This window comes from Seriola dumerili, unplaced genomic scaffold, assembly GCF_002260705.1.
Source record: "Seriola dumerili isolate Sdu_G_001 unplaced genomic scaffold, Sdu_1.0 BDQW01000025.1, whole genome shotgun sequence".
Taxonomy (NCBI): domain Eukaryota; kingdom Metazoa; phylum Chordata; class Actinopteri; order Carangiformes; family Carangidae; genus Seriola; species Seriola dumerili.
The window spans coordinates 18,572,664-18,598,880 of NW_019174280.1; the positions used below are offsets into that span (position 1 = coordinate 18,572,664).

The 26,217-nt window shown below is 40.0% G+C and overlaps 1 protein-coding gene across 1 annotated transcript in view; it reads right to left on the bottom strand.

Moving 5' to 3' along the window:
- The window catches only part of ryr3 (ryanodine receptor 3), a 96,931-nt gene extending 73,338 nt beyond the window's left edge, over nucleotides 1-23,593 (bottom strand). Inside the window, exons 1-13 of the mRNA XM_022766025.1 lie at nucleotides 23,533-23,593; nucleotides 21,968-21,990; nucleotides 20,263-20,382; nucleotides 14,412-14,516; nucleotides 11,915-11,935; nucleotides 7,467-7,541; nucleotides 6,927-7,005; nucleotides 6,388-6,500; nucleotides 4,082-4,181; nucleotides 3,668-3,761; nucleotides 3,113-3,187; nucleotides 2,072-2,228; nucleotides 266-430 (exon numbers count right to left, since the gene is read on the bottom strand). Of these exons, the coding sequence (XP_022621746.1) occupies nucleotides 266-430; nucleotides 2,072-2,228; nucleotides 3,113-3,187; nucleotides 3,668-3,761; nucleotides 4,082-4,181; nucleotides 6,388-6,500; nucleotides 6,927-7,005; nucleotides 7,467-7,541; nucleotides 11,915-11,935; nucleotides 14,412-14,516; nucleotides 20,263-20,382; nucleotides 21,968-21,990; nucleotides 23,533-23,593 (1,188 nt within the window). The remainder of the gene's footprint in view (nucleotides 1-265; nucleotides 431-2,071; nucleotides 2,229-3,112; nucleotides 3,188-3,667; nucleotides 3,762-4,081; nucleotides 4,182-6,387; nucleotides 6,501-6,926; nucleotides 7,006-7,466; nucleotides 7,542-11,914; nucleotides 11,936-14,411; nucleotides 14,517-20,262; nucleotides 20,383-21,967; nucleotides 21,991-23,532) is intronic.
- Between the last annotated feature and the right edge of the window lie 2,624 nt (nucleotides 23,594-26,217).

Here is a 26,217-nt window from a genome sequence, read left to right on the forward strand (position 1 = left end):
AGAAGACCGCAACTAATTGTGATTTATGGGAACAGAAACCAGGGTTGCAATATTTTGAACAGTATTTTCCATGCATTCAAAATCACAGCAAAATAATAGAGAAGTTATGTTCATGTCTAACAAATGTCTCACCACTGCAACAGTATTTTTTTCTAACAAGCCCAAGTGGGTCAGGCACTTGTCTGTGCATAGCTGAATGGAAATTCATATGCGAGTAAATGTTAGTACAATTGGAGCTTCGAAATAACAGTTTTATCGTATTTACCCGTCTTTTCAGGGGTCCTAGGCGAGAAGATTTGGCATCAGGTGCCAGGTAAGACAGCCATAGTCCTGTCGCCAGATGCATGATGAAGCAGACAGAGTCTCCATACTTGATCTCTGGTACTCCCATGCCATCAATGTCCCTCTTTGGGCCCGAGTCACCCTTTTCCTATAGTGGTCACATTGAGAGGCACATACCCACGTTAGCAAATGCACGCACAGAGAAAGGAAGCACATGCACACACAGAGACACCAACTCACAGCCATGAACATGTGACAAATGAAGATATATTGTGATTAGATATTAATCAGAGAGGCAGGTTGAGGAGAGTGCATTTGCTGGTCTGCCGGGAGGTTGCCGCCAGCCTCATTAGCTCTGCTGCGTTTCTGGCTAAGGAGAGATGGAGCAATGCAGCTGATTGCAGTCGACAGCAAGTAGCGGGAAACACATTAATGCCAATGTTCAACATGGCAAAGCATTGACCTTTTTAGATACAGGAACCAACTGCCACTGGGTTGCATGTACAGTGGGTGGAAGGAGAGAGTTTCTATGTACTACAGTGTATTTATTTTTTCAAAACAACAAAAACCTCCAGTAATCCTAAAAAGCTTGTGGGTCCTGCAGGAATAGTGATTACTGAGGGCAATTACACTTTGTTGTCAGGCGTGGGATGGGTTGGAAAATTGAAGACTCAGAAGTGGACAGCTCTCAGGGGAATTTTATTCTGTACCTGTTGTAGATAAAAGGATATAGAGGGACACAATGGTGCTCGGAAGGTGACTCATGCCATTGTGCTGTTTATGTGGCTGCAGCCGTTCCAGGGTGGGATAATACTGTAGGATTACTTATGCAAGAATAAACAGTAAATCCAGAAAATCAACTATAGAGGTTATCACAAATTTAAGACAGATCCCTACAGGTGAGTGAGGCTCAAAACAAAAATATACACATAAAAACATTAGCCTATTGTACTGAGATTCATCCAGGTCTAATTTTGATAGACAATAGATTTAGGTGGAGGCTCTGAAACAGTTAAGAGGAAATAATTGGCTCAATTTGCAAAGTCATGGAATCACAATAAGACGGCAAGAAATCAAATCACCTGTGTTGAAACTGCACAATTTACAAGTAAACACAACATATCTGAGCATCAATAAAATATCTATTCTCAGTCTGAATTTCAAGTAAGCCATGTGCTCCTTTCTCAGAGTTATTTTTGGCAGTGAGACTTTATTTTTGGAATGCACACCATTAAAACAGAAGAACTGAAACACCCTCAGAGTGTGAGAGAGAGAGAGAGAGAGTTCAAAACAAAGTGTGGGATAAAAAGGATGGGTAATTAGGGGAAAGAAAAAAGCAAAGGCAAATGAAGGAACACAAAGTATCCTGAAATTCCCCATATGGATTACATTGAATCTTAATACTGTAGTTGTGATGAAAGTGTCCCTTCCCTTCCTAATTGAAAATGGCTATAACCCAGCCAGCAGCAATTAAGCCAGTTGACAACATGAATGCTTGCTCCAGCATTTACAGTGCTGTCTACTCAGCAGCTGTGAAAAGGTCAATTTATGGTGGCAAGCCATGCGCTCATTGAGAGCTTACAGCCCCATCTCAGGAGTCTCTGATGAAGTGGTCAGGGGAAAGATATTTTGAATCCTCTTTTAATGAGGTAAGTTGACCAAGAGCAATTATTTACATTAACAGGGCAGCTTTCTGGTGATGTAACTGCCTTGCTCAAAGGGCACATCAGAGATAGTTGTAAAAAAAGAATAATTAAATTATATCTGTACAGGGATAGAAAGCACCAACCTTGGAGGCCCTAAAGCAGAAGGCAGTGGCTGTGGTGTCGGACTTTTCTCTGTCCTGCAGGACCAGTCCACGTTCCTCGGTCAGGGCCAGGTAATGGCCAGTAGAGAGGTGACGTAGCCTGAAGGCCTGGCCCCACCGGATGTGGCTACCGCTCCAGCTAAACACAGAGAACTGGTGTCACAAACTTTAGATAAGGTTACATTGGATATTCTACGTTCTTCAACACTGAAAACCTCACATGACTGCAATTAATAACAATGACAACATCAGACTCTTCTGACTTTTTAATAATATTGTTTCTGGCAGATAATGTAAATATGCATATTCTGTCCCCATGTTCCTGCTCTCTGGAATAGGACCATTTACCGAAACCTAAATACTTTTTTGGTACTGACTGAAATGTGTTCGTAGCACAGATTAGCAAAAACACTACTCAATCTACATTGAGTAGAATATTTTCAAAAAGGTTGTAAAACATATCTGCAGGTGGGATGAGTAGATCAAGTGAGAAAGCAATATGGTTTTTCTTCACTGATGCAGTGTAGAAAATACAGTTCAAAATTCCTCCCTAAGCTGAAGAGAGGGAACATGTGCCTTAACAGATGCACCTGCGCCATTTCAAGGTGTACAGACTCTGACAGGCAGTCCCAGTGAGAGCTAGCAGACGATGGGACTGGGGGGAAATCGCGTGGGTGGCCAGTTAAAGAAAAGGAAGCGAGGAAGAAGAGGGGAGGATGATAGACACACAGAGAGAAGTAGATTGAAAGGGATGGTAAACAGAACCTCACTCTCTGAAGGACTCTGCCAACTAATTTGTAGTGACAGCTCAGAGTAGAGGGAGGTGAGTTTTGTACATGACCTACAGTAGAGTAGCTGTAACATTTGTACATAAAGAACCAATTGTTTTTATTCTTCATGAGGAGATCCCACTCAAAAAAGAAAGCTTTCTCTCAGAAATACACAAGTTATGTCAGGGTTTTATGTTATTTACTTTCCTGACTGTATTTTATTCAGTATGTGTGTATTTGAGTCTGATCTCACCTGATCCTGAGAGGCTCCAGTCTCCACAGTGAGCGAGCCCTAGACGCTCCCTTACCCGCCTCATAGTTGACGATCCTGGAGGCAAACAGACAGCGGAGGAGTATTTCAAGTCACGATGGGAATAATATAACTTGAAGAGTTCCTGCTACTGCTGCTGTTCTAGCACAGGAAATACCAACACTGCTAAAGCATTTAGACAAGAAGTTCTTCCATGGTTGATTGACATCTTGCAGTAGGGCAGACCGAATCTCTATTTACCTCCACTAGATTATCAATTTATTAATGAATACACAGGACACACGGGAGCTATGAGCCTTATATTGTTGTCACTATGCAATTTTACTGTCACAGGTTTGAGAAGTAACTTAATCTGCACTTTAACAACACTTGGGCCCTGAGTAATTGTTGCAGAAAAGGACAGTGTCTCTCATTTATCATTCCTAAAACTACTGCCTCAGTTGTTGTTCAGAATTTTTTAAATACCCACTCCCTGGTCACAAAACAACTTTCCTAATATTTAGTTGGATTACTGAGATCCAGTAATTACCCACTAACCTCTGCTCTTCCTCATTCTTGTCTGCTCCAGGGATGGTCAAGCTCTCATCATGCCCATGACAAAGACGCATCACATGTCCACCAATCAAATACCCTAATAGGACAAAGAAAAAGGGTTACAAAATATTTGTTTTCCTCTTTGATTATGCAGAAATTTTCTATTATCATTGTGTGGTTGTTCTCCAACCATACAGTGAAACAGTGGGTTTTTCATAGTTGCTTATTTTTTCATCTGCAAATACTGTAACGTGAGTTCTCAGGTTTAACATAAATGGCTTTTTTCCTTATTGCTTACATATTCAGAAGATCATTAGATGTAAAGACAGCCACAGTATCTGAAAACATTTTTAAAAATGTATTTAAATGTCCTTGAAACAGTTGTTATCGCAGTTGCTGCTGTTGTCATGAACTTGCCTACAGCCATGTTGCCTGAGGAGCAGGTAGGCTGGACGTTCCACAGAGTTTGCATGAAGGAGGCATCCACCTGGATGTTGCCATTGGAGATAGAGAGGTGCTGCAAGAGAGGAGCAGGTTACACAGGGCTTTAGACATAAAGGTGGAGATGGGCAGTAAAGTAGTTGTTAGCAGGAGGGAAATATAGATAAACACTGAGATTCAGCAATTCTGCACAGAAGAGCGAGATGTCCCAGAGTTGGCATTTTAAAAGAGATTAAAAAACGTCTGTCCTCTGGAGCTGCAGTGTTATAACACTGTGGGCTAAAAACCACTGCTGCATCAGTGTTTTTCTTTGCAGCAATGTCCAGATAATACTCTACAATAACTCCTTCCAGCAGAAACTCTTGGAGTGGCTCCCATTTCCCTACAGGCAGAATTTAGAGGCGGGTGGAAGCTTGAAATTATCCTGGCCTTCAGCTACATCCTCTCAAGAGCTGATGTGCTGATTGGCAAAAATATGTAAATAAAGGTAGTACAACTACAAACATCCATTTAGTGTTTTTATTAGTCTGTCTCGGACAATGTTTCAGAAATGCACAGTATACCATGTATTTCAGTGCAACCTTTCCTACATGTTGATATGTGTTGTGCAAAAAATATTATGATTGTATAAAGTTGAACTTTTTGTGCACTAGCTCAGCCTAATAGGATTTTTTATACTGTCCTGATAGTTGGGCACCAGACTTGAACACTCGATGCAGAACAAAATGTAACTGCTGAAACAATTGAGCCAAACTGGACACAAAGAGACAAAGCAACAAACCCCTACATCCTAAAAAGACTCCATCACGAAGTGTGTGATTGTTCACAGTAATTGAGCACTGATTGCTTTTGCCTGAATTTCTGTGTCCCATTCTTCAAAAGCTGATTTTCTGTCGGGCCAAATCAGGTGAAGATTTCCCATTGGAGGAGATGAAAGTCTGGCTCTTTGCCAGTTTTGCTTTAATTGCACATTTCCTTCCCTGAGGGGCCAGAGCAGCTACGGGAAGCTAGTGCTCCCCACTCTCCTATGCCTGGCACGTCTCTGTCCCTCCCTTTTACCATTTCTCTCTCTGCCTCTTTCTCTCCTTCTCAGTCTCCCTCTTGAAATCCCCCTCTCCTCTCTCTTTACCAAGTAAGTTAATTGAGGTCGGGTGTATAGCTGTGCATAAGGGAGACAGCATTAACTCTAAGCTCATCAGTCAGATGGATGCCTTCCCTAAAAATAATTTTTAAAAAGAACCTGCACAGGAGGGCTTTACAGGTAATCAGATTTCCATTACAGATAGCAGGGTAAAGTTTTAAAGTTTTCCCCTTGAATTGCCTTGTCACTCTGAAGTTGGCTGGAGTGAGACGGGTATCAGAGCTATCTGACAGCTATGAAAGTTTCCAAAGTGCCTTTTGAGACAGACAGTGAACCAAAGCAGATAACTCAAGCTATGTGGGGCAAATAATCTCGGAAAAAAAAATACAACCCTCCCTTTTTGCATTTAGTGCATTGTACAATTCTCGTCCGAGTTTAGAGCCAGACAATTTTATTCTGACATGAAAACACTTGGCAGCCCCCAAAACAATAGAGCAAATCTGAATTAAGTGAGATCTGACAGAAAACCAGACAAAAGAAAATGAGAGATGATACAGTCTGCATCAAAAACAAGAGACTGCATCTGATGTATCTGATGTGTCTGAAAAACAGTAAATATTCATGAGAGAAAAACCTTATCTGAAAGTGAGAAACTGAATGGACGCCTGCTGATTCAATGAGAATTGTTTGAGCTGCAAATAAACCATCATCTTTTAAAACTGAGTTTAAGTCTCTGTTGATAAAGCTTTGCTGTAACACTGCCTCCCACCTTCTGAAGAAGAGTAACTATGGGAGGTCTTTGATGAATGGCATCAAAAATCAAAATGCTAAATGACCGCAAGGTATAATTATCTGAATTGGTTTTAGTAATGATGTTACATAGGAAATAAATATTTTTAGATAATTATTTATATAATAATTAACAATTCCACATATTTTTTTCATCTAATAATCTTTGATTGCTTTAGCTTCATGATTAACAATGGGGGTTTTCTCTTACTTATTGTGTGTATATTTGTTGACCTAGCTAGCAAGGTTATTAACCTTCTATCCAAAAAAGAGTAAAAAAAGAGTCTCACCCTACAGGCTTAGCACAAATAATAATAAAAAAAAATAAAAAAAACCTTAACCTTCTCTTTTTCCTCTCAGTTACAGGTCATTTTGGATCTTTTGTATTCAGAAGGTACCAGACTTGACCTACCAGGTATCTCTCTGTTGACACACTGACAAGAATCAGGTCATCTCCGATGCGGACTTTCTCTCCCTCGGACCTCTGCTTGGACGCAGGGTGGATGGTCCACCAACAGGATTCTCCTATTGACATAAAGACATGAAAATATTAATCAAATTTGTGAAAATAGCATTAGAGCACATCTATTGTCCAACACAGTCATATATGTGTCATTTTTGATAGTCCTGACTTTTCTCTGTTGTTTAAGTGTCCATCTATTCTGAGTAGCAAAAAGCATATAACTATCCTTCATCTGAGAATGACTGATGGAATAATTGAAGTATCATTTCCACTTGATAAATGCCCTGAAGCATTTCTGTAGTTCAAATGTCAAATATAGTATTATTGTGCACACACAGCAAATGCATGGTTACAGTGTTTCTCCCATGGGTATTTATTTAATCTCAAGGTTAGGTTGACCTGAAACGGCTATTCAGGAAAATTGAATTTAGTTAAAAGCAACAAAAAGCCAAGTCAACTCTGTCAAGTGTCTGTTAGTCACACTGTACCTATTGAATCTTCTTGTAGTCCGACATCGAACGACAGCTTGTCTGTCAGAGACCTTGATGTCTTCAAACAGGTCAAGTACTGGGGAGTGAAAAATAATATTAGTGTTAAGTCAAAGGAAACACCTCAACGGGCTGTGGAACCAGCTATTGTTCAAATATGCAATAAAATATGACTTAAATTATTTATTCATGAATCAAAAAATAAACAGTTCAGGACTTACAAATATACAAATATACAAATATATATTATATACTTATTGACTTATTAGTCGATTGAGAAAAGGAATTTTCTATCAATAATAAAAACCAAATATTGATTGGTTCCCACTTCTCAAATGTGAAGATTGGGAGCTTCTTCTCTGTTGTGTACCTCTTTTGCATTTTTCAGTTGCTGCTCAGACAAAATAAGTGATTTGAAGACTTAACAATGGTTGCTGGGCACTTGAGAAATCCCCATTTTCTAACATTTTAAACAATTAATTAACAAAAAAACAACATATACATTAGTTTCCTATGTCAAATAACATTGTTGATACTCACCATACTACTGAAGGAGTGGCGTAGGAGGATGGCATGACCATAGAGCAGGGTCCGATGTCCGCCCCCCTGACCCGCCTGCCGGGAAACAAACAGGTCACAGATTATTATCATGTCCTAGCATCCTTGACCTCTGGACCCAGGTAAACTGCATGGAACTGAAAGGATCAAGTATCTTTTAGTTAAAACCTCCATTCCAAGTGCAAGCATATAACAGACAAAGACGGAGGAAGGGAAACACACACAAAAAAAAAAACTACATACACAATCAAACAAACACAAACATGTATAGTACCACACTCATTAGACAGCTTGCCCATTCTTGTGACAAACAATAACTGTGACATTCGGGTGCAAAATGCCTGAGGAAATGTGAGGACATAGTTGAGCAACAAATAATAAAGATGAGATTTTTTTTCTTCATCACTGTGGTGAATAAAGAAAATTCAACTTACCCTTTTAATCAACCTCTAGCAGCAGAAGAAAAAAGAAAAGATACCATAAGCAGTGACATCTAAACCATCACTGTATCAGCAATTTCCATTTGGGTTTTGATATTGTGCGCTGGATAAACGCTACAAATCTGGAACAGTCTTAAAGCAGTAATGGAGTCAGTTCACTTTCAAATCACTTGTGATAGGAGTGAGTGAGTATGTTGCCCATACATTCTCCACTTGTTAAAGATTTCTCATTGTCTCAGTGGAAATTTCTATTATTAGGGCTAATAACAGACACTTTGTTATCTACAGTTAATTCAGAGTGTCCAGTCTACCTGATTTGACTGGTGGTAAACAACATTTAAAATCCTAACAGTAACAGCTGGGACCAAATCCAAGATTAGGACAGTGCTCACCACTGTGCCACACACTGTAGTGTTTATCCAACAAGCAATACATGGAGGCTATCCTCTTTCTTGACCAGTTGTCAGCGTTAATTTGTGTGTTTTCTCGTGGGGTCACATTTAAACCGACCTAAAGGGAACTCCCGACTGTCCCTTGAACATGACCCTAAGCCAATTCTCTCTTGGCTACCAAGGCTCTCCCAGATGGCTTGCATAAGACAGACAAAAAAGGAAACTGAGGTTCGATCAAAAGAAAAATGGGAAGAGTATCCAGCAACAGCTGGGAGTGAGGGAGGGGGTACAGAGAGAGAGCCAGCCTGTATTTCAGGCCTGCTGTCATGCTGACACATCACTGCCAGGAACTGTGACCTTTGGTTTGTTGCTCCTCCGGTTGTAAGTACTGTATCCTAAAGAGCTTGGAGTGAATTCGTGTTAGACACAGAGACAGAGAAGTTTGTGCAGATGTGTCTCAAAGCATACATGTGTGTTAGGGGAGGAGGTGTAAGCTGTATCTTAATTGATTATCCACGTTTTTATTAATACAGGCTCATTAGTAAATATTTCCTTTTTAGTCACAAAGACATAGCTAGACACCAAAATTGATCATATGCCATGGTAAATAGTTGGCTTTACACTCCATGCTAGTACTCCACAATACGTTGTGCTGTCTGACATTGCTGTTCCACCAAAGTTAAATACAGTAAAATCCATATAATTAACTACTTAGCTTTAGCGTTACTAACACTAGACCTAATGCAGGTCATCATAGTCCTTGATGACTTAGCTATCCAAGTGAGGCACCCATTACAGGCATTTGATAGCATTTAAGTTTCTGCTTGTTAGTATATTCTAAAAAACACCATGGGACAGATATATTTTTCACAACAATTAGAAAACTGAACAATGAGTAGAAGCTATAATAAGCTACTAGTTGATGTACAACTAGCTAGCGTAACCTTCTAGACATTTCTGTAGAATCTAATTATGCGCAAATTTTGAAATTCATGATTCCAAGATTTAACTACGCCACTACTAGTCATGGATGTATTATAAAACCAATCTTCTACTCCTAGTTTTGTTAACTTACTTTAAACCCGAAGACACCGACCCCGATGTGAATTCTCCGGAAGTCACTGAGAAGTTCACCTGCACCATCGTTTGTTTGTTTTCACCTAATAAGCGCTGAATGCTGGAAAGTTCGCGGTTAGCTTTCGTGCGTTGGACATGTTTAGTTCTGTCAACGGTTACAATAACTGGTACGACATCCGTTTATACAGCATCTCGCATTTTCGTATACCCACAGGTGCCGCGTGTCATGACGGACACCGTTGCCAAACTTGACTCACAGATTGTAACCAAATCAGTGACAAGAAACCACCCGATTGTCGCAAATTTTCTTCTTTTGTTTTCTTTCTTTCTTTTTTTTTTTAAATCATTTTATATTTTTGATTAATTAAATATTTTAAATATTCCCTTACAAAATCTTTTATATAATGTAACATTAAATTGTTTCACTTATATAAATAGATAAAAACTAAAAAACATCAACCGCAGCAACCGGAACAGGAAGTATAATTTTACCATGATTTTTTTTTTTTTTTTTAAACGAGCTTTATTCTCAAAATGGGCCCATGCGGTAGAAAGAAAATATTGAAATATTCATGTCATATTAACACAAATATGTTGCCACAGTGAGTTAAAATGGTTGCTCCAACATGACCCCCGTTTTTATCTCCGAAATTCTTTGTATTTTGGAAAATTAAGGCGCCTCGAATTCGTTATAATTAGTTCCTCTTTGCTGTTTACCCATGGATGTACTAACACCTATCACTGGATTACTTTGTTACTCAAGAAAACTTGAAACCCCGATGATTCTCAGGCAAGTTCTGAACTGGTGTTTTTTTGTGATGTCTAAGCGGGTTGATGGACGTTTATTAGAATTTTAAAAATGTGTGTGTTATATCTGTGTTCATATTTTTTACAGTTTTGAGTTAATGACTCCGATTTATGACAGAAATTGTGGCAATCTTGCCTCCATGAGCTGTTACACACTGCCACATCTGTGTTGCTAGTGTAAAACGTCCTGATTATTATAATTAACAACCCGCCCAATATCTTTACTTGATAAATGACTGATGATAATCTCATAATATATTATTGATTTATTTGATAAATGACTGATGATGATCACAGAATATATTATTGATTTATTTTCTGTTAATAGTTTTTAGCAGCATTGCTATAGGCCAGTAAGAAAGTCAAACTACCCCAAACACATGGATGGTTTTTGGTGTCTATTTTTTTGGTGTCTATGTCCTAAACACTCATCTCCTTAACACTTTAATTTTCGTTCCTGCTTGGCTTTACAAGGATTAAACAGTGTCTGCTTACTCTTTGCCAGAGCTATTACATCAAACCATGACTAAGTAATTTACCCCAATGTTCACTTCATATCAATAGCCTACCTTATGTGGAACGGCCTGAGCATGGGAAATGGCACACTAATCCATCTTTCAAGGCCATGTAGAAGAGATTCATGCCTGACACATTTGCTAAGTGCCCTCTGATATATTGATTGCCCTGTCCTTTAAATCATCTGGATAATGAGAAAGAGATCATGCACCATTTGCTTTAGATTTACTTGATAACAATCCATCAAGATACAGTATGATGTAACTGCCGTGTGTAATATGTGACAGTTACAGAAAGTTAAAATAAACAAAGAAATACCAACCATATACTAAAAATTTAAACCAACAGCTTTGCTCAACATTACTGCATGTTAAGTTAACACTCTGAAATCAAAATGGATTTCAGGACATTTCCTCATGTCAATACCCTTAAAATTAACTGATGTTAGAGACCAAACCTAGAGAAAACAGAGCAGCACACCCAAACCACAAAGTGAGTTTTCTTCCAACGTGTGGGTTTTCAGATCCTTTTTATTTAGATTCAGTCACTAGATAAATCATCAGAGCTCATTCCTACTTTTGGTAAGCAAGAGTTTAGTGTAATATGTATGTATGCAATTTTTAACAGCACAGACATGTTAAGCTGTATACTAAGCTTGTATTTTATTGCATTAAAAGCAAAAAAAAAAGGGTGCTTGCACGCTTGCAAACAAAGTAGTATTCAAAGAGGCAAGGCAAAACATTTGACTCATGTGCACAAGGTGACAGCACCAATGGATGTCTATTTCAAGATTGTCATGTGTTAAAGTTCAGAGACATCTGTGACAAGCTAATTGATTCTCCCCAGACTGGCTGAAGGAAAGAGAATATGTTGAACTATGGTGAGGTGAAAGCTTAATTTACTATCCTGGGGGAGTCTGCACAGAAATAAATGTCTTCCAATATCCATTTGTACAATATGTGGTGAGGTGGAAAAATTGAAATGTACTGCCATTAGCTTAATATCTCCCTACAATGTAGTTCCTGTCGTACACGTATAAACTAAGTGCTGTACAAGCTATAAATGCAGCTTTTATGACAATCAAGAAATAGGCGTCATTTCAAGTGAAAGTGACGAAAGTTAAACCCTTTCGTTGGGCAGTCAGTACATCTGTCATGCACACTGACAACATGATGGATGAATAAACTGATGGACCTACCCATTTTTCATGGTCAGCACTCTATTAACACACAAATACAAATGAAAAGAATGTGTTATTGGGATGTATGGCAGTCAATTACACAAATCTGAGAGCAACAATAGAGAGAGATGGGCCCTTACTGCGGAAAGGAAGAGGAGGGTGATTTATTAGCCTTGCTACCAGAGAGTTTGTATTCTAGCCAACATCATGTTGTCTTGCCAGACAAGGCCAGCCAACAATGTTGCTCTGTTGAGCACCAAACAAATCTGCTACCCAGGCTAATAACAATGCAGGCCTGAATCTCCAGTGGAGAGGACCCAAGCGGTATACAAAATAAGACACTTAAAGAACCAGCTGTGCCAGAGGGCTATGTTGTGCATGAAAGTACAGTGGTAGCCAGAGCAACCTATCAAAGCACACAATTTGGGCTATCTTATATCTCATTTCATATTGCAAAGAACACCGTAATGCTGTGCAGTGCTCGGGTTTCTCTAATAGCTACATCTGTACTGCACAATGATTCATGCAACCACAGCTTTGTCATCTCTGTTCCAGGAATACTAGCAGTCTGTCCTAAGTATTAGCTAATGATAATAGTTGAATTGAGGAATGCTTTCAAAATAAATACAGACCATTTGTATCCAAAAGGAACAGTGATGGGAAGAAAAGAAAAACACCACCAATAAGACACAACTTCTTGTATGCAGTTTGTTCATCAAAATGTAATCCTAGCATGTATGAGATTTAAGTGCTGTTTTCTCTTTGTTTTTCCCAAAACATGTTAGGAGGAAAGGGCTTAAAATTTCCTCCAAATGAAGGCGATGCCATCCCTTCCCATCTCTTGACCTCTTCATTTGGCTCTAAAGCAGAATTGCTGGGTGATGAGATTAAATGACACATGAAATGACTCTATTAGAGCATAGCAGCACCAGTGAATGAACATCTGACAAGGGTTTACAGAGCAGACGTAGCCCGCCGGATGGCTTCACTGTGCTGTCGATGACACCCCTGTGTCACTACAGAGAATCTGCCCGATCAAAGATTACTTACCTGCTCTAATAAACATGCCAAGTGAGCTGGAGCGGAGCTGGTAGGAAGGGGCTCGCACACTGTTTGGCGTAAATCAAGAGAGCGCAGGGCCAGGAGAGGAGGCGGCCGTGAATGCAGCAGAGCACTCACAGATAATTTCCCCCCTGTCTTTGACCACCCGGCGGCCTTTCATTTCCTGAGCCTTCTGATCTCTTTTTGCAAAAAATGGGGGAACGTGTTACAGAGAATGAAAAGAGAATTCAATTACAGTTCTCTGTGTTTAAGTAGTTCAGAGTATTGCTAGTTGTAGTCTGTCTGCTTACCCTAAATGCTACTGGGATTCGATCCAACCTACTTATTGGTTTTTGACATTATCACTTATCAAAGTCAATATTTCCTGCAGAAACAGTTGTTTCTGCAGGAGTAATTCAGCAGTTGTCAGTTTAGACTGACATCTTAGATGTGACAACCTTATTAATGAAAGGTACCTGTTTCCGGTTGTTAATTACTCCATTCATACACATTGTTATGGCCAATGCACTATTATACTTACCCGTACACTTATTACAGTACAGTTGCAAGTTAATTTCTCAAAGTTGCACTTTTCAGTTTTCAGTTGTGATCTTGATGGACCTTCCAGGCTGCCCCCCTCCCTCATGTACAATTATATAGTTTCTTGTTAAAAAATATCTCCACACAGACTCCACACAGTATCTTTGTAATGTGACAAATTATAGATTTTTAAATTCAAAATTATTGACTTGAAAAATCATCTATTGTTGCAGATTTCCAAGTCAGGAAAGCGGGACATTAAACACGACCAAGACCCTGCTGTTGTAGCGGAGCCAGCAGGTACTTGCTAGTTAAACTGCAGTTACTGTAAATGCAGCTGCATTTCTTGAATAATAAATGTCAATTAACAGCTCCACAAAGCTGTGCTGGACCTATATTTGATTTCCCAATTTGACATTTAAAGGGGTTTGAAATGCTGCTTCCATCTGTAAATATTGTATTCATGAGAAGCCTAAAAAAAATCACTTTAGGCTAAACAGCTAAAGCACCATAGTTGGACTTGGCCTTGATTTGGTGGCCTCAAAAAAAACTCTGATGTATTTCCAATCAGGACAGCTTTCAGGATTTGAACTGAGAAGCCCCTTTAAATAGATTCAGGGCATTTGTGCTTCCAATGCAGTGACTGTTCTGCCAATGAGGGAGTTCTTTCAATCAATATCCCTTCAGCTAAATTACTATAACTAGAAAACAGTTTAAAATAATATTGTTCCATTATACTCTTATAGATCATAGCACATAGAAATACAGAATGATACTGCAACTTAACTCAAGGGCGTTTTGTGCTGCCAGTAGACTACAGATTGGTTTGTGTACAAGAGTGTGCATGTATGTGTATACAAGTGTTTGAGTGTGTTTGTGTGCACAAGACAGGGAGAGGCGGGGGGGTGTCAGTGGGAATAAGGGAGGTACTCACCCCTTCGCTGCTCTGCCCAGTGTTAGCCAACATCTCCTGCAGGGCCCGCACTGACAGGGACTGCTCCAACACAAAGTTACAAATACACAGGTCCGGAGGAACATACTGCAGGATAGAGGGAAAGAAAGGGAAGGAAAAAAGGGAGGAGAGCGAGCAAGGGGAAGGACAAAGGGACAGAGGGAAAGAAACAGTTTGAAGTTGAAGAGGCAATGACAGACTCCTCTCCTGGGTACAAAAACAATGTGCCAGCAGTTTATTCTCCTTGAAATTCCTTAACTGGTTTTCGCCCTTTTATTTATTTTTTTTGCTCCCCTTGTAAGGAAGCAGCTACACCCAACTCCCCTGGTCTACAGAGCTCTGATCTCTGAGAGGAAAATACCAGGTAGCACTTGAGTCGGGTTTGATAATAAACCTTTCTACAACTTGAGACTGAAGAGTTCAGAGAAAAAATGGTTTCAGAAATGCAGTTTATAAACAAACTTTATGATTCCCACTGACATTGTAAAAGCTGACGTCCAAGCGGTTTGATGGACTGTGACATGCAGAAAGTGAGTGACCTACGAAAATTGCAGTGTCGGCCAAAAGAGGCTCCCAACTGAAGTCGATGATGGCTCAATAAAGAAATATATAATTATATATTTTTGGATAAAACTTCTTGAACTGACATCAAAAAGATATTTAAATTCTAATTTACCAAATCCATAAACCATCTGAGAGTATGGACAACTAGACATTGCCTTATCTTTCATTGTAGTGACGATGTGATATATACACACACACATATTTATGTTTATGCATCTTAAAGAAATGAAAATGTTGTTGATTTTTTTAAACACATGCGCGCACACATTTATGTATGTAGCATTTCACCTACAGTCTCATATTTAATGAATATTTCCATTGCAGTAATTGGATACAGATTTAACTGCAGGCCCTGATCTGAGACAAGAGACCAAGTGAAATGATTAAACTGCTCGGTGAGGAGTGGTGCTCATAAATAATTCTGATGACTTCCAACTTCTCTGCCATCCTGGTGTGTTGCTAACGAGTGGCTGGGGATTATGAGGAGGGCTGTCAAAAGGTGTTCGGCCCGAAACTGCAACGACCAATAATTAGTTTGGGTCGGCCGTATTCCTCAGCACACAGGGTTGTCTGGCCCTATGCTGTAAAAGGCTGAAGATTTGTCCTCCACTTTCAGTTAACTGTTTGTTTGTCTGTAAACTTTCAATGCATGGCTGTTAAACAAGGGCACGGTGTAATATAAGGGTGTTTGTTACTGGGATGCAATAATAAAGTGAGGTTTATCAAAGAGACAAATCATAGAGATGATACTGAAGAATAAAAAAGTGTATTGTATATTTGAAATCATCATTTGGGTAATTAGAAAAAGACAGGGCGTCTGATGCTTGTACGTTCTTCTTCAAAGCAGTTCACAGTCAGACCGGGGGACTTGATCATTAATAGCATCTGCTTGTCAGAGTATGAACAATTTATTTACTTGGTGATGTGCTAGATGGCACTGTTGACTGTTAACATTACACTGCTGACATGTCACATAAACGACATGTAAACAAACAACGTAGCCGTAGCCCAGTTCTCTCACACCGTCATATCGTTTCAAATCCCTTCCCTCTTATTTTTTAAATAATCCTAATATTATTTAATACGTACTTACCACTGTTTATCTCCAATTTCATAACAATAGCTGGCATCATATAACATGCATGACTATCCATCTCTCCCCAACATAGAAGAGGACAAGGAATGATTTAAGGTGTTGGGTGCCTGCCCTGACTCAGTAACACAACCGGCTGACCCTTGAACTCTGCAGTGAAGTGAGAAATGTGAGCAGAGGGGAGGGCTGCTGGGTGATAATGAGGATGGCGCTGCTCTGTAACTCAACACAAACATGCAAGGGAACCTCCAGCACCACTGTGTGTGTGTGTGTGTCTGTGTGTGTCTGTGTCTGTGTGTGTGTGTGTGTGTGTGTGTGTGTGTGTGTGTGTGTGCGTGTGTCTGTGTGTGTGTGTGTGTGTGTGTGTGTGTGTGTGTGTGTGTGTGTGTGTGTGTGTGTGTGTGTGTGTGTGTCCAGATCAAACCAACGGCCTGCAAACAAATGCTGTCCACTCGGATACTCATCATTTAATTGCATTTACACCCGGATAACATTTTGCCAGTGACCAAAAAAAAACAACAACTATAATGGGAAAAGACATTTATAATAGTCTTGCAGCCCCAAAATCTATTCATCTCACCACAAAACTTGAGAAAGGGCCGTATGAATATTTACTTTTGCCTTCGAGCGAATGCAACATGACATGACGCAGCTACACCTGTGGTGTCATACGACCTTCTACAGTGATAACTCGCAACCTGCTGCAGACCTTACACCTCTTATGAATTATTCACCGCCAATTTTCCAATTATCATACTTCTTCCAGGGTTGGTCAGACATACTGAACATTCTGCCATGTCTGTGAATAGAAAAGACTGTCTCCATGGTCACACTGACCTTTATTTTTTCCATACTCTACAGGGAGCTTGAGACAGTACAATGATATAAGCTGTAAAAATGGGTGAAATGATTCTTCAAAAGATCAAACAGTATTATTTGACAGTCTAGATTATTACATAATATGCAGGCTATTCAAAGGAGATCACATAATGTGAAATAAATTAATCTTCTCAATGCTGTCTGCTATTGTAAATCCCATTAACTTCCACTTGTTCCCTAACAAAAAGGCATGTAAGCAGAAATTAATGAATAGAACAACCTTGCTAAAGGATCAGTCTGGTGATATTCCAGATTTTTCTTGGTGTCAACAAAATTCATTAAAAGACCAAAACCAACAATGAACTGATCCTTCTACCAAGCACTGTCTATGCAACCAAAGCCTGGTAGAAAACTATTAAAAATCCATTATTGAGCCACACCATTTCCCTGGGTGACGCATCCCCTCATTACATTGAACATGGCCACTGCAGTTTATTTTGAGTCCGTCCCAAATATACCATCCTGCTGCTGTAAATACCAAAACACCAAATCTGCAGCTGAAAATAGTCCCCAACAATTTTGCCTTTTTGTAATGTAAAAATGTTTGAGTATATTCATGAGCCTTTTTGAAGGATTTACAGCCGTAAGAACCAAAGGACATGAGGCTGAGGGAGAGACACAGACAGTGGGAAAGTCAATTAACACTTTGATAGTTTTGGTATTTCCATGGGATATGTGTACAGTAAAAAGAATAAGGAATATCGCCAGCCTTATCCGTCAATACAATCAAAACCTAAACAGAAATAATCAAAACAGTATATTAAATAGAAATAGTTATGATGACAAGGATATGAACTCAATTTTTTGCAGCAAGATGTTCCACAATCTAATTTGATTATTTATATTATCATGAGATGTGTTGTTAGTAGTTTCGATATATAAATTACTGTCTTCACAAGAAGGAGCAACAGCATAACCACAATGGAAGCTTACAAAAGGCCATTGTAGTATATCATATGTGAAACAATACAAACACTCAGAATTCTTCTTTGACTGAACCTAATGACTCCTATTTCTCTCCACCTCCAGCAGCGGCAGGCAGCCAGGCTTCATTAGAGTCTGGGAAATGAGGTGTCAACACCTGAGATCAGCCAGCAAATGACAGCTCCTTCCCAGGTGCCAAACCACAGCCATCACCGTCGACACTCAGCCACATTTCACACCCAAGGAGGTCCAAAGCATTGTCACCGGTACCAAGGTGAAAGGAGAGAAGTGTTTGTGACCGGCTGCCTCTAGAGCTCTGCAGGTGTAGCTGAACAACAGTTCCAGGTGGGTGAGCCAAAACATGACCTCGTTTCCCCAAATTTTATTCATAGTCTTACTGCTCAGTTCAGCCCAATTAAAAATCAGGCTTTAATTGATATGCACAGCTCATTAAGAACATCCGAACCAGGCAGTGAAAAGTTTAACAGTTGTAGGAAGGGTGAGGCCAAAATTAAAACAGTAAGCACGTCACCATATATTTGCTGCATTGTCGTTCCTACATGCATCTGCATTACTGACTGGCAGCGAACTTGCTTTCCCCAAACGTCTCAGAATTTATCACAGAAAATGTTGTGACTAATGATGCACATAATGATATACAATGATTATGTTCCTATTAAGAAACATATTCTCCAGAGCAAAAATGATCTGCCTCATTTCAACATGCCTCTTTTTTTTTTTTTTTTTGAAGACCATACAGTACATCTTGTCAAAAAGAAAATTAATGAGACGTGTAACAGAGTACTGACAGCTCTGTTGTGTTGTTACATCACCACCGATAGCGAGATGCAAATTCACATCATTCAGTCATAATGAGAGTTTTCACTCCTCTTACAATAATGCAGCACAAGTGGTGACAACCATGCTCTATACAACCTGTCTGTTGTTGTGTTGTTTGTCCCAGCTCCATGACCAACCACTGGGATGCACCAGTGCAGAAACAAATGCAATATCCCTAACTGACCCCATAAACACTGTCAGTTGTGTTTGTTGGGATTCATCACAGCGGCCACTGAACCTGGATGGCTGCAGCAGTGGGGGTGTGTTTTCCCTCTGCACCACCAAGGCACTCATTTTGAGGTTGTTTTTTTTTGTTTTTTTTTAAATCTATGTGAGCGTAGTTTACACCACAAAACCTGCACTTCCTAATTCAACCCCATCATTAGGCAGGGCAGCTCGTCTCAATAATAGCAGGTGGACGGGAAAGAGGATAAACAGATGGTTTTCAGTCAGAGTGTCTCTTTGATTTATACTGTTTTCAGGAAGAAAGACTGCCAAGGGGCAAAACTGGACTGCAGACTATATTTGGATGCAATATTATTTTGTGCATCTATTTAACAATGCAGGAGAAATCTTTTTTTCAAATGAGGATAGGTCCCAGTTTAATTGTTCAAGGATCCAATTACTGGGAGATGTAATTAATTTTTGAGAGGGGACACAAACATAATACATACTAATACAGCGCCAACATTTTTGTCTTTTCAAAAACATCACCATCATCCAAAATTAATTAATTATTAATTCATCCACTGATCTTTTGGATTAAACAAAGAATGAGACCACATGTCTAGTTTTCACATAATTAAATGTCTGAACAGTCTTATCTGGGTCAGTTTCAAGAAGTTGAATAAGCTGCACATAGTTAATTACATTTGAAGGATGTTTGCTGGACATGATATTAGATCTTGCAAATCCCCATTTTATTATCTTAGCGAAAGAGCAGCTTCCCTTTATCAGCATGGTGGGTGTCCACTAATATATTTCATACCAACCGGGGGTACTCATACCACATGGGGTACTTCTGCAGTCGCAGGGGCTCATGGAATCACTGTCATTTAGTTAGCTAAAAGTAGGGATAAATGATAGAAATGTACAAATGCAAAACAGACCAAACAGACCTAAATGTTGACCATATTGTCAGTTCAATTTTATAAAAAAAAAATAATTATACTAAAAATAGTGTTAGATAACATCCAACTCAAGATGATTCGAACGAACACATTTTGAACATGATGGCTGGTGTTGAACAGGGGGGTACTGGAGCTCATCTAATAGGGCTCTGAGGTTACAAAGACAGAGAAGGTCAGGAGCCACTGCACCAACACACAAAAAATGTAAAGAAAAATCTACCCATTTTCAACTTGAAAGACAGTGGTAAACACTAGCTGTCAGCTGAAATATTTTCAGAGGCAAACATCTCCAGAGTACTGCCCCAGCTTAAAGGTCATATCACAGACTTGTCATTTCCACGTAATATCTACAGCAACCTTAAAATATCCCATTTTAAACTGGAAAGCTGTCTCCCATCCTCACCTTAGCTTCCGACGTGGATTCCAGGTAACATATACGGTTTCCTAGTCCCTCAGCGGCCAGGCAGAACTTGCGATGCTCCTTCTGGATGGTGGCCACACTCTGGAGCACCACCTCATCATCCTGCCAGAGAGGAGAGGAGCATTAAAGCCGAAAGTATTCAACAGTGGCCTATCCAAAGTAAATAAGACAGGACAAGAATCTAATAATCTATATTGGCTAGCTTTTGTTGCTTCCTCTGCCTCCCTGTTTTGAAATTCAAATATACAACAGTTCAAACTGCACACCCAGATACGGCACATTTGACTTACAGAAGTCACTGCTGCTTAGATAAAAGCAGCATAACAGATAAACCTTAGAATTTATGTTATAGGTTGAGGGCAGACTGGGTTTCCTCAAAATCAATAATCATATTAAATTGTGAATGTGCCAAGAAGAGTAAGATCCCACATGGTAAAAACACTGCCTATAGGAAGACGGTTTTTTCCAGATATTTTTTATCATGTATTGATAAAGTGAAATAACACCTCCCCACAGGATGACAGGATGGAGAAGACGTTTCTCTTTCACAAGACTGTTTTGGAAATCAAATAAAAAGTGTACACTGCGACCAATAATGTTCTGGCAGAGAATGGAAAGGAAGCACAAAGACGTGTCTTGTTGACAAATTAGAAGAAAAAAAATTAGAAAAAAAAAATGCATTAATCAATAGCAGTGAGGGCAGTCCAGCTTTGAGTAATATCATTTCTAAACCTGTTACGCAGACTTTGGTATCTCTGTGGGAGAGATGAAGACCTCTATTCAATCAGTGCAACCAATAAATGAACATCTGTATCTGTCAGGGCAGAGAGCGTTGTGCTCTAGTTGGAAACACACACACACACACACACACACACACACACACACTGATATTGATTTGTTTGTGTGAGTGAGTGTGTAGTGTATGTGGTCTGTGCATGTCTCCTGCCAGCTCACGTCCCACACTAATCTGAGCTGATGGTTGCCATGGTTCTGGCTCCCACCTCCTTCACAGCAGTATTAATTCAATAGATTTAGATACAGGCTGCACAGCACCCACAGACTCAGGAGGCAAGATAACGGGCCCTGACAGTATTTCAAACAAAGACGCTCTGAAACTAAACTAGAAAATTTTACAGTGATTGCAATGTAAACGCCACCATGTGATGAAAATAATTTAAGAGGGTTTTTTAGCCTTCCACCGTACTCCATTATACCGTCAGACCTTATTCAGCATTAGAAAGCACTCAGCACCATCTCGTGTATCCAACAAAGAAACAAGAGAAAATGTCTCCTGCGTAGAATCCAGGGCAATTTTCTGGGAATTAGGACATATTTTTCTGTTCTTTCAGAAAATACCAAAGTTCAAACAGACACTGTAGTCATTCTCTTTGTTTCATAGTTCTTGAAGATGCTTCATTTTGTGTCGGCGTTGCACCACAAATTAGATCCTCAGTCTTTTTGGTTCTTACATGTGGGAGGAGGAGAAGGTACTGAGTGGACAGTCTTCTCCCACTACAGCAGCACACTTTAAATGAATTAACCGGGCAATATGAAGCTGCTGTTGTGAAAGTTGTTAGTCCAAGGCTAGAACAAAAATGAACATATGTGATAATGCTCAAAAGAATAACCACTGAATACCTAAATAAACAAAATCTTCATCACATCTAACAGATGATGTAACTTCTACCTCAGAGATGTAATCGCAGCAAACTGATGGCGAAACACATTAAGGTTAAAGGAGCATTTACAGCAGCTAATCAGAGCAGAAGCTAATGAGAAAAGATCCAATGAAAAGGAAAAGTTCTGGAATATTTAAGGATGCACCAACAACCTCTATTAAAGATGTAGTATATTTTGGTCCGTTTGTGTTGCACGATAACAATCTATCTAGAGGCACTTTTAATGTATAAAATGAAGCACAGTGGAGTTAAATGTCATGGCGAAGTAAATGAAGGGCCGAGCTGGCACAACGGTCCATACCAGCAGCGCTTTAAATACCCCACAACCCGACTTTGGGCTTCAGGGGGGTGATTACTGATCGCAGAAAGTATCAGTGTTGGCTCTGAATCACCGCTGCAGCTTTCCTGGTAGTTTTGTGATAGCTTGTTGTTTCAGGCTACAGACAGGGAAACTCAATATGGCCACAGGATGACCGAAGACTTGTCACCTCTTTAAAATCAAGTCAATACACCACTTTCTTTACAGCTGTTTGGGATAGTGGTGGCCTTGGCACCAGGTCCTGGCACCGTTACTTCACTGACATACCCTGTCTACATGTATATGTACTGGACCACGCCTTTCTTAAGGCTTACGAAGAGACATAATATACGGCTCAGCGTTTGTTGAAACTGTTTTAGAGCGGCGTCGATTCAACTGTGCGGTCATTTTGAAGGATGTAGTTTATGGTGCTGTTGAGTTGTATTGACTTATGCTGACAGGTGTCACTATTATTTTGTCCACCCCTTTTCTATCAATGAGGGGGGAACTCTGTAGAACACAACACAATTCAACAACACCACAAACTGCAGCATCCAAAAAGATCAACACACCTCTAAAACAGTTTGAATAAATAAATACTGAACATTATAACCTTCATGATAGGGGATAGGGTTTATTGCAGGGCTGTATTACACTGCATTAGTTTAAGCTAGGCGTACCAAATGATCTGAAAACTGAGTCTACATTCATGCATACTGGAATTTGAAAATGGGCAACCACACTGGAGAGCTCAGATGCACAAAAATGGATTTTTTTTTCTCACTATGATAGAGCAGCTTCAGAACCAGAAGTGGTCAGAGTTGCACTGGGGATCAAAACACTACATAGACTGGATGCCATCCAGTCATCTGAGCAGTGTGAAGCAATGGGAGGAAGAGCAGAATGGATGATAATGCCAACGTCGTTCTAAATAAATACAGCCACAGGAGACGCCGTTTATGGGGCCGTTTGATGTCAAGGGTGAATGCATGGTGGCATTAACTCATAAAAATCCAATCGCTATGATCAGAGCTCAGAAACGAATGAAACGCCCATTTGTACCCACAGCCAAGACACTTTATTAAGACACTTTCTGTCACTCTCTTCACCTCTGACTTGATCCCAAGCCAGAGAATCTAGTGAATCTGAGGCAAAGTGATCCTCGCAGCAGCAGTGTGACCATCTGCTAGACAGCTAAGGAGCAGCATCAGTACTATGTATAGGGTCCTGGCCTGTGGCAGGAGGAGGTAAGTGAGGGTTGGGTGGCTGCTTTACCCAGCGTCCAAGTGTACAGCGGGAACTTGACCCTGCCCTCTCCCAACCCGACCCCACCCATTCTCACTAGCCGCTCAATATTCTTCTGAATCCTGCAGAACCAACACAATCCAGAGTTTCTCTTGAACGACCGCCAGTTCTGCTGGATGAGACACAGACCCCTCAAAAAAGACCCCTCAACATTTGCCCACTCTTGCTTTCTTTTCTTTCCCTCCGCCTTCGTTCACCAAGCACTCGGCCTCCGTGTGCCTTAACAGACAGGGACAGGTGTGTTACTGTGTGTGCCGAAACCCGAGAACTCCCGTTGCTCCAGCGTGCCAAATAAACTCCCACAACTCACCCGGCACTGCCACCAATGTGAACTTGAGAAAAGGTGAATCTGTTCAATCCCTCAGCGCTGCTATTTTGACACGCATGCTTTGCACATGCTCAGTGGAGATCACCAGGCGAGCTTTGAGAAGGAGTGAAGGCAGACGGGGGTTAAAAACTGAAAGGAACAAAGAAATTTCCAGCACATTTGTCTCCTTGTTCACACGGTCTCGGTGTGTAGTCTGTCTAAATAGCTCTGACTGCTCAGGAGTCGTGTTTCTCATAAATGTCAGGCAGGGTGCTAAGTACAGGTTGAGCTACATGTTTTTAGTGAAGCTTAGCTTAGCAACATGGGGAGCAAAGTAGATACAGTGTAGATGTGTGAAGGAGTATATCCTGCTAAGCTTGATAGAGGCTGACGATGCTGCCTATCAGAGCGCTGAGATTTGAAGCCTGACATTTATTTCTGGAACACAAGAGTTTTTAAAGAGCCTGTGTCCCAGGATTGTTGTAAACTGAATGTACTTCTTTTTTTTTTTTAATTCCAAGCTGCAAAGGATCACAGCTAACACAGATCTAAAGAACCTTTGTATTCATAGGTGATCTGTCAAACATGAGCACCTGGCTATGAAATAAATTAAGTTATTATTCACAGAGTTCCAACCTAATGTTAAATTTTTAAAACTTTGTAGAGCCTTAGGAGAGGGGAGAAACGCTGGCCGTGTGAAAAGAATGATTAAAAGGTAAAGGAGAATCTGACAAAGTGCAGTGACGGTGAAAAATAGAACTGGAAGCTAAGAAACAGAAACAGATGAGGATGTAAACAAGAAACGAAGAGAGACGGATAGGAGGGATGAGAAACTACTTTTCTTTTTTAGCAATTTGACATTTTAGCTCTGCAGATATTTTTCCCACTACATTTCTATCAATGACGATAGGCTAACAGAAACACCTCTCTGTATGATGCAATACAGTTCAACAGCAGCACAAACTGCATTGTCCAAAATGATAATTCAGATGATTCAACACCTCTCTAGAAGCAATTTCAATAAAAACTGAACATCGTAACCTTATTGAAGTCAGGATTTATTACAGAGCTGTTGTATTTGAATGCTTTAGTTTTAGCTGGGTGTACTTAATAAACATTTCATAAGTCAGGATGCAAGTAGAAATAATCTCATGGGTTGAGATATACCTATACCAGGTCCTGCCCTGGTCTGTTGTTGCTCTGTCTATGATTCAAATACAAACTCAAGTCAGTCAGCTACTGTGGATGCATCTGCAGCTACTTCACAGACATAAAGATGCAAAAGACTTTATTCAAATGCTTAATCTTGAACAAATATACGTGTAAATGTTGCCTGATTGGTTCTATGATTAAGATAAACTCATGAATCTAAGGGTAAACAAAAAGCAAAGGTACTAGACTGTGTACTGTTCAGGTCTAGTTTCAGCACACACAAATTTCATTAGATGATTTCAGAATAAATGTCACTGAGAGGGGCAAAACAATGAAACAGCACTTCTTTCTGAGCACTAAACAGTAATGACTGTTGAAATGAGAATGGTGTAATAAGACGTCCTATTCTTGTTTTAAAAAGTATAAGTTTAAATTTCAATGCTGCATTGTTAAAGCAAAAAGTTTATTTTTCAGAGACAACTTGGAACCACAGTAACATGACTGATGCACACTGTTGCTGTCCAGAAGAGCTAACTCAAAGCGGAAACTGGAAGCTTCCACCATTGTTACTCCTAATCAGTGATGGAAAAATGTCGTCATTAGTTTTAGTTCCACTGTTCCCAGAAGTCATTCTTCACAATTACACATTCAGCTGAGGAAGGACTGTGAGGAAAGAGAGAGAAAGTAATGGAGAGCGTAGGAGAGTGGGACACAGGCAGATGGAGAGATTATGTCCATTCACTCAAAAGTTTAACCCCCCCCCCCCCCCCCATACGATGAAATTTCATAATCTTCTCCCCGCTGTGTTTAAGCAGCAATAGCAGTTACACTGGGTCGTTCAATGTTTTTGCTCAGTCATCTTCTACAAAAGCTACAGGACGCTTTCCATCATAACTGATTAATGAGGTGTTTAAATGAATGAGATTTAGATCCACGTCTTTCCATCCGAGCCGCCGTTTAGCTCCAGAATACAAACAAAATGAAGTGAACATGGAGCTACAGTCCGTGCTGTCTCTGCAGGAAATGTCATTATTCAGATCATTCTGGGTAAATTATTCATTTAGTAATATTTTATATGAACAAGCACAGCTTCACAGAGCCCTCGTACACCTTATTACAGATAATGACATTATTGTGTGTTTTTCCTGTATGCAAATAAGACGCAGTTAGCGCGGCTCAGATAGAACAACACTACT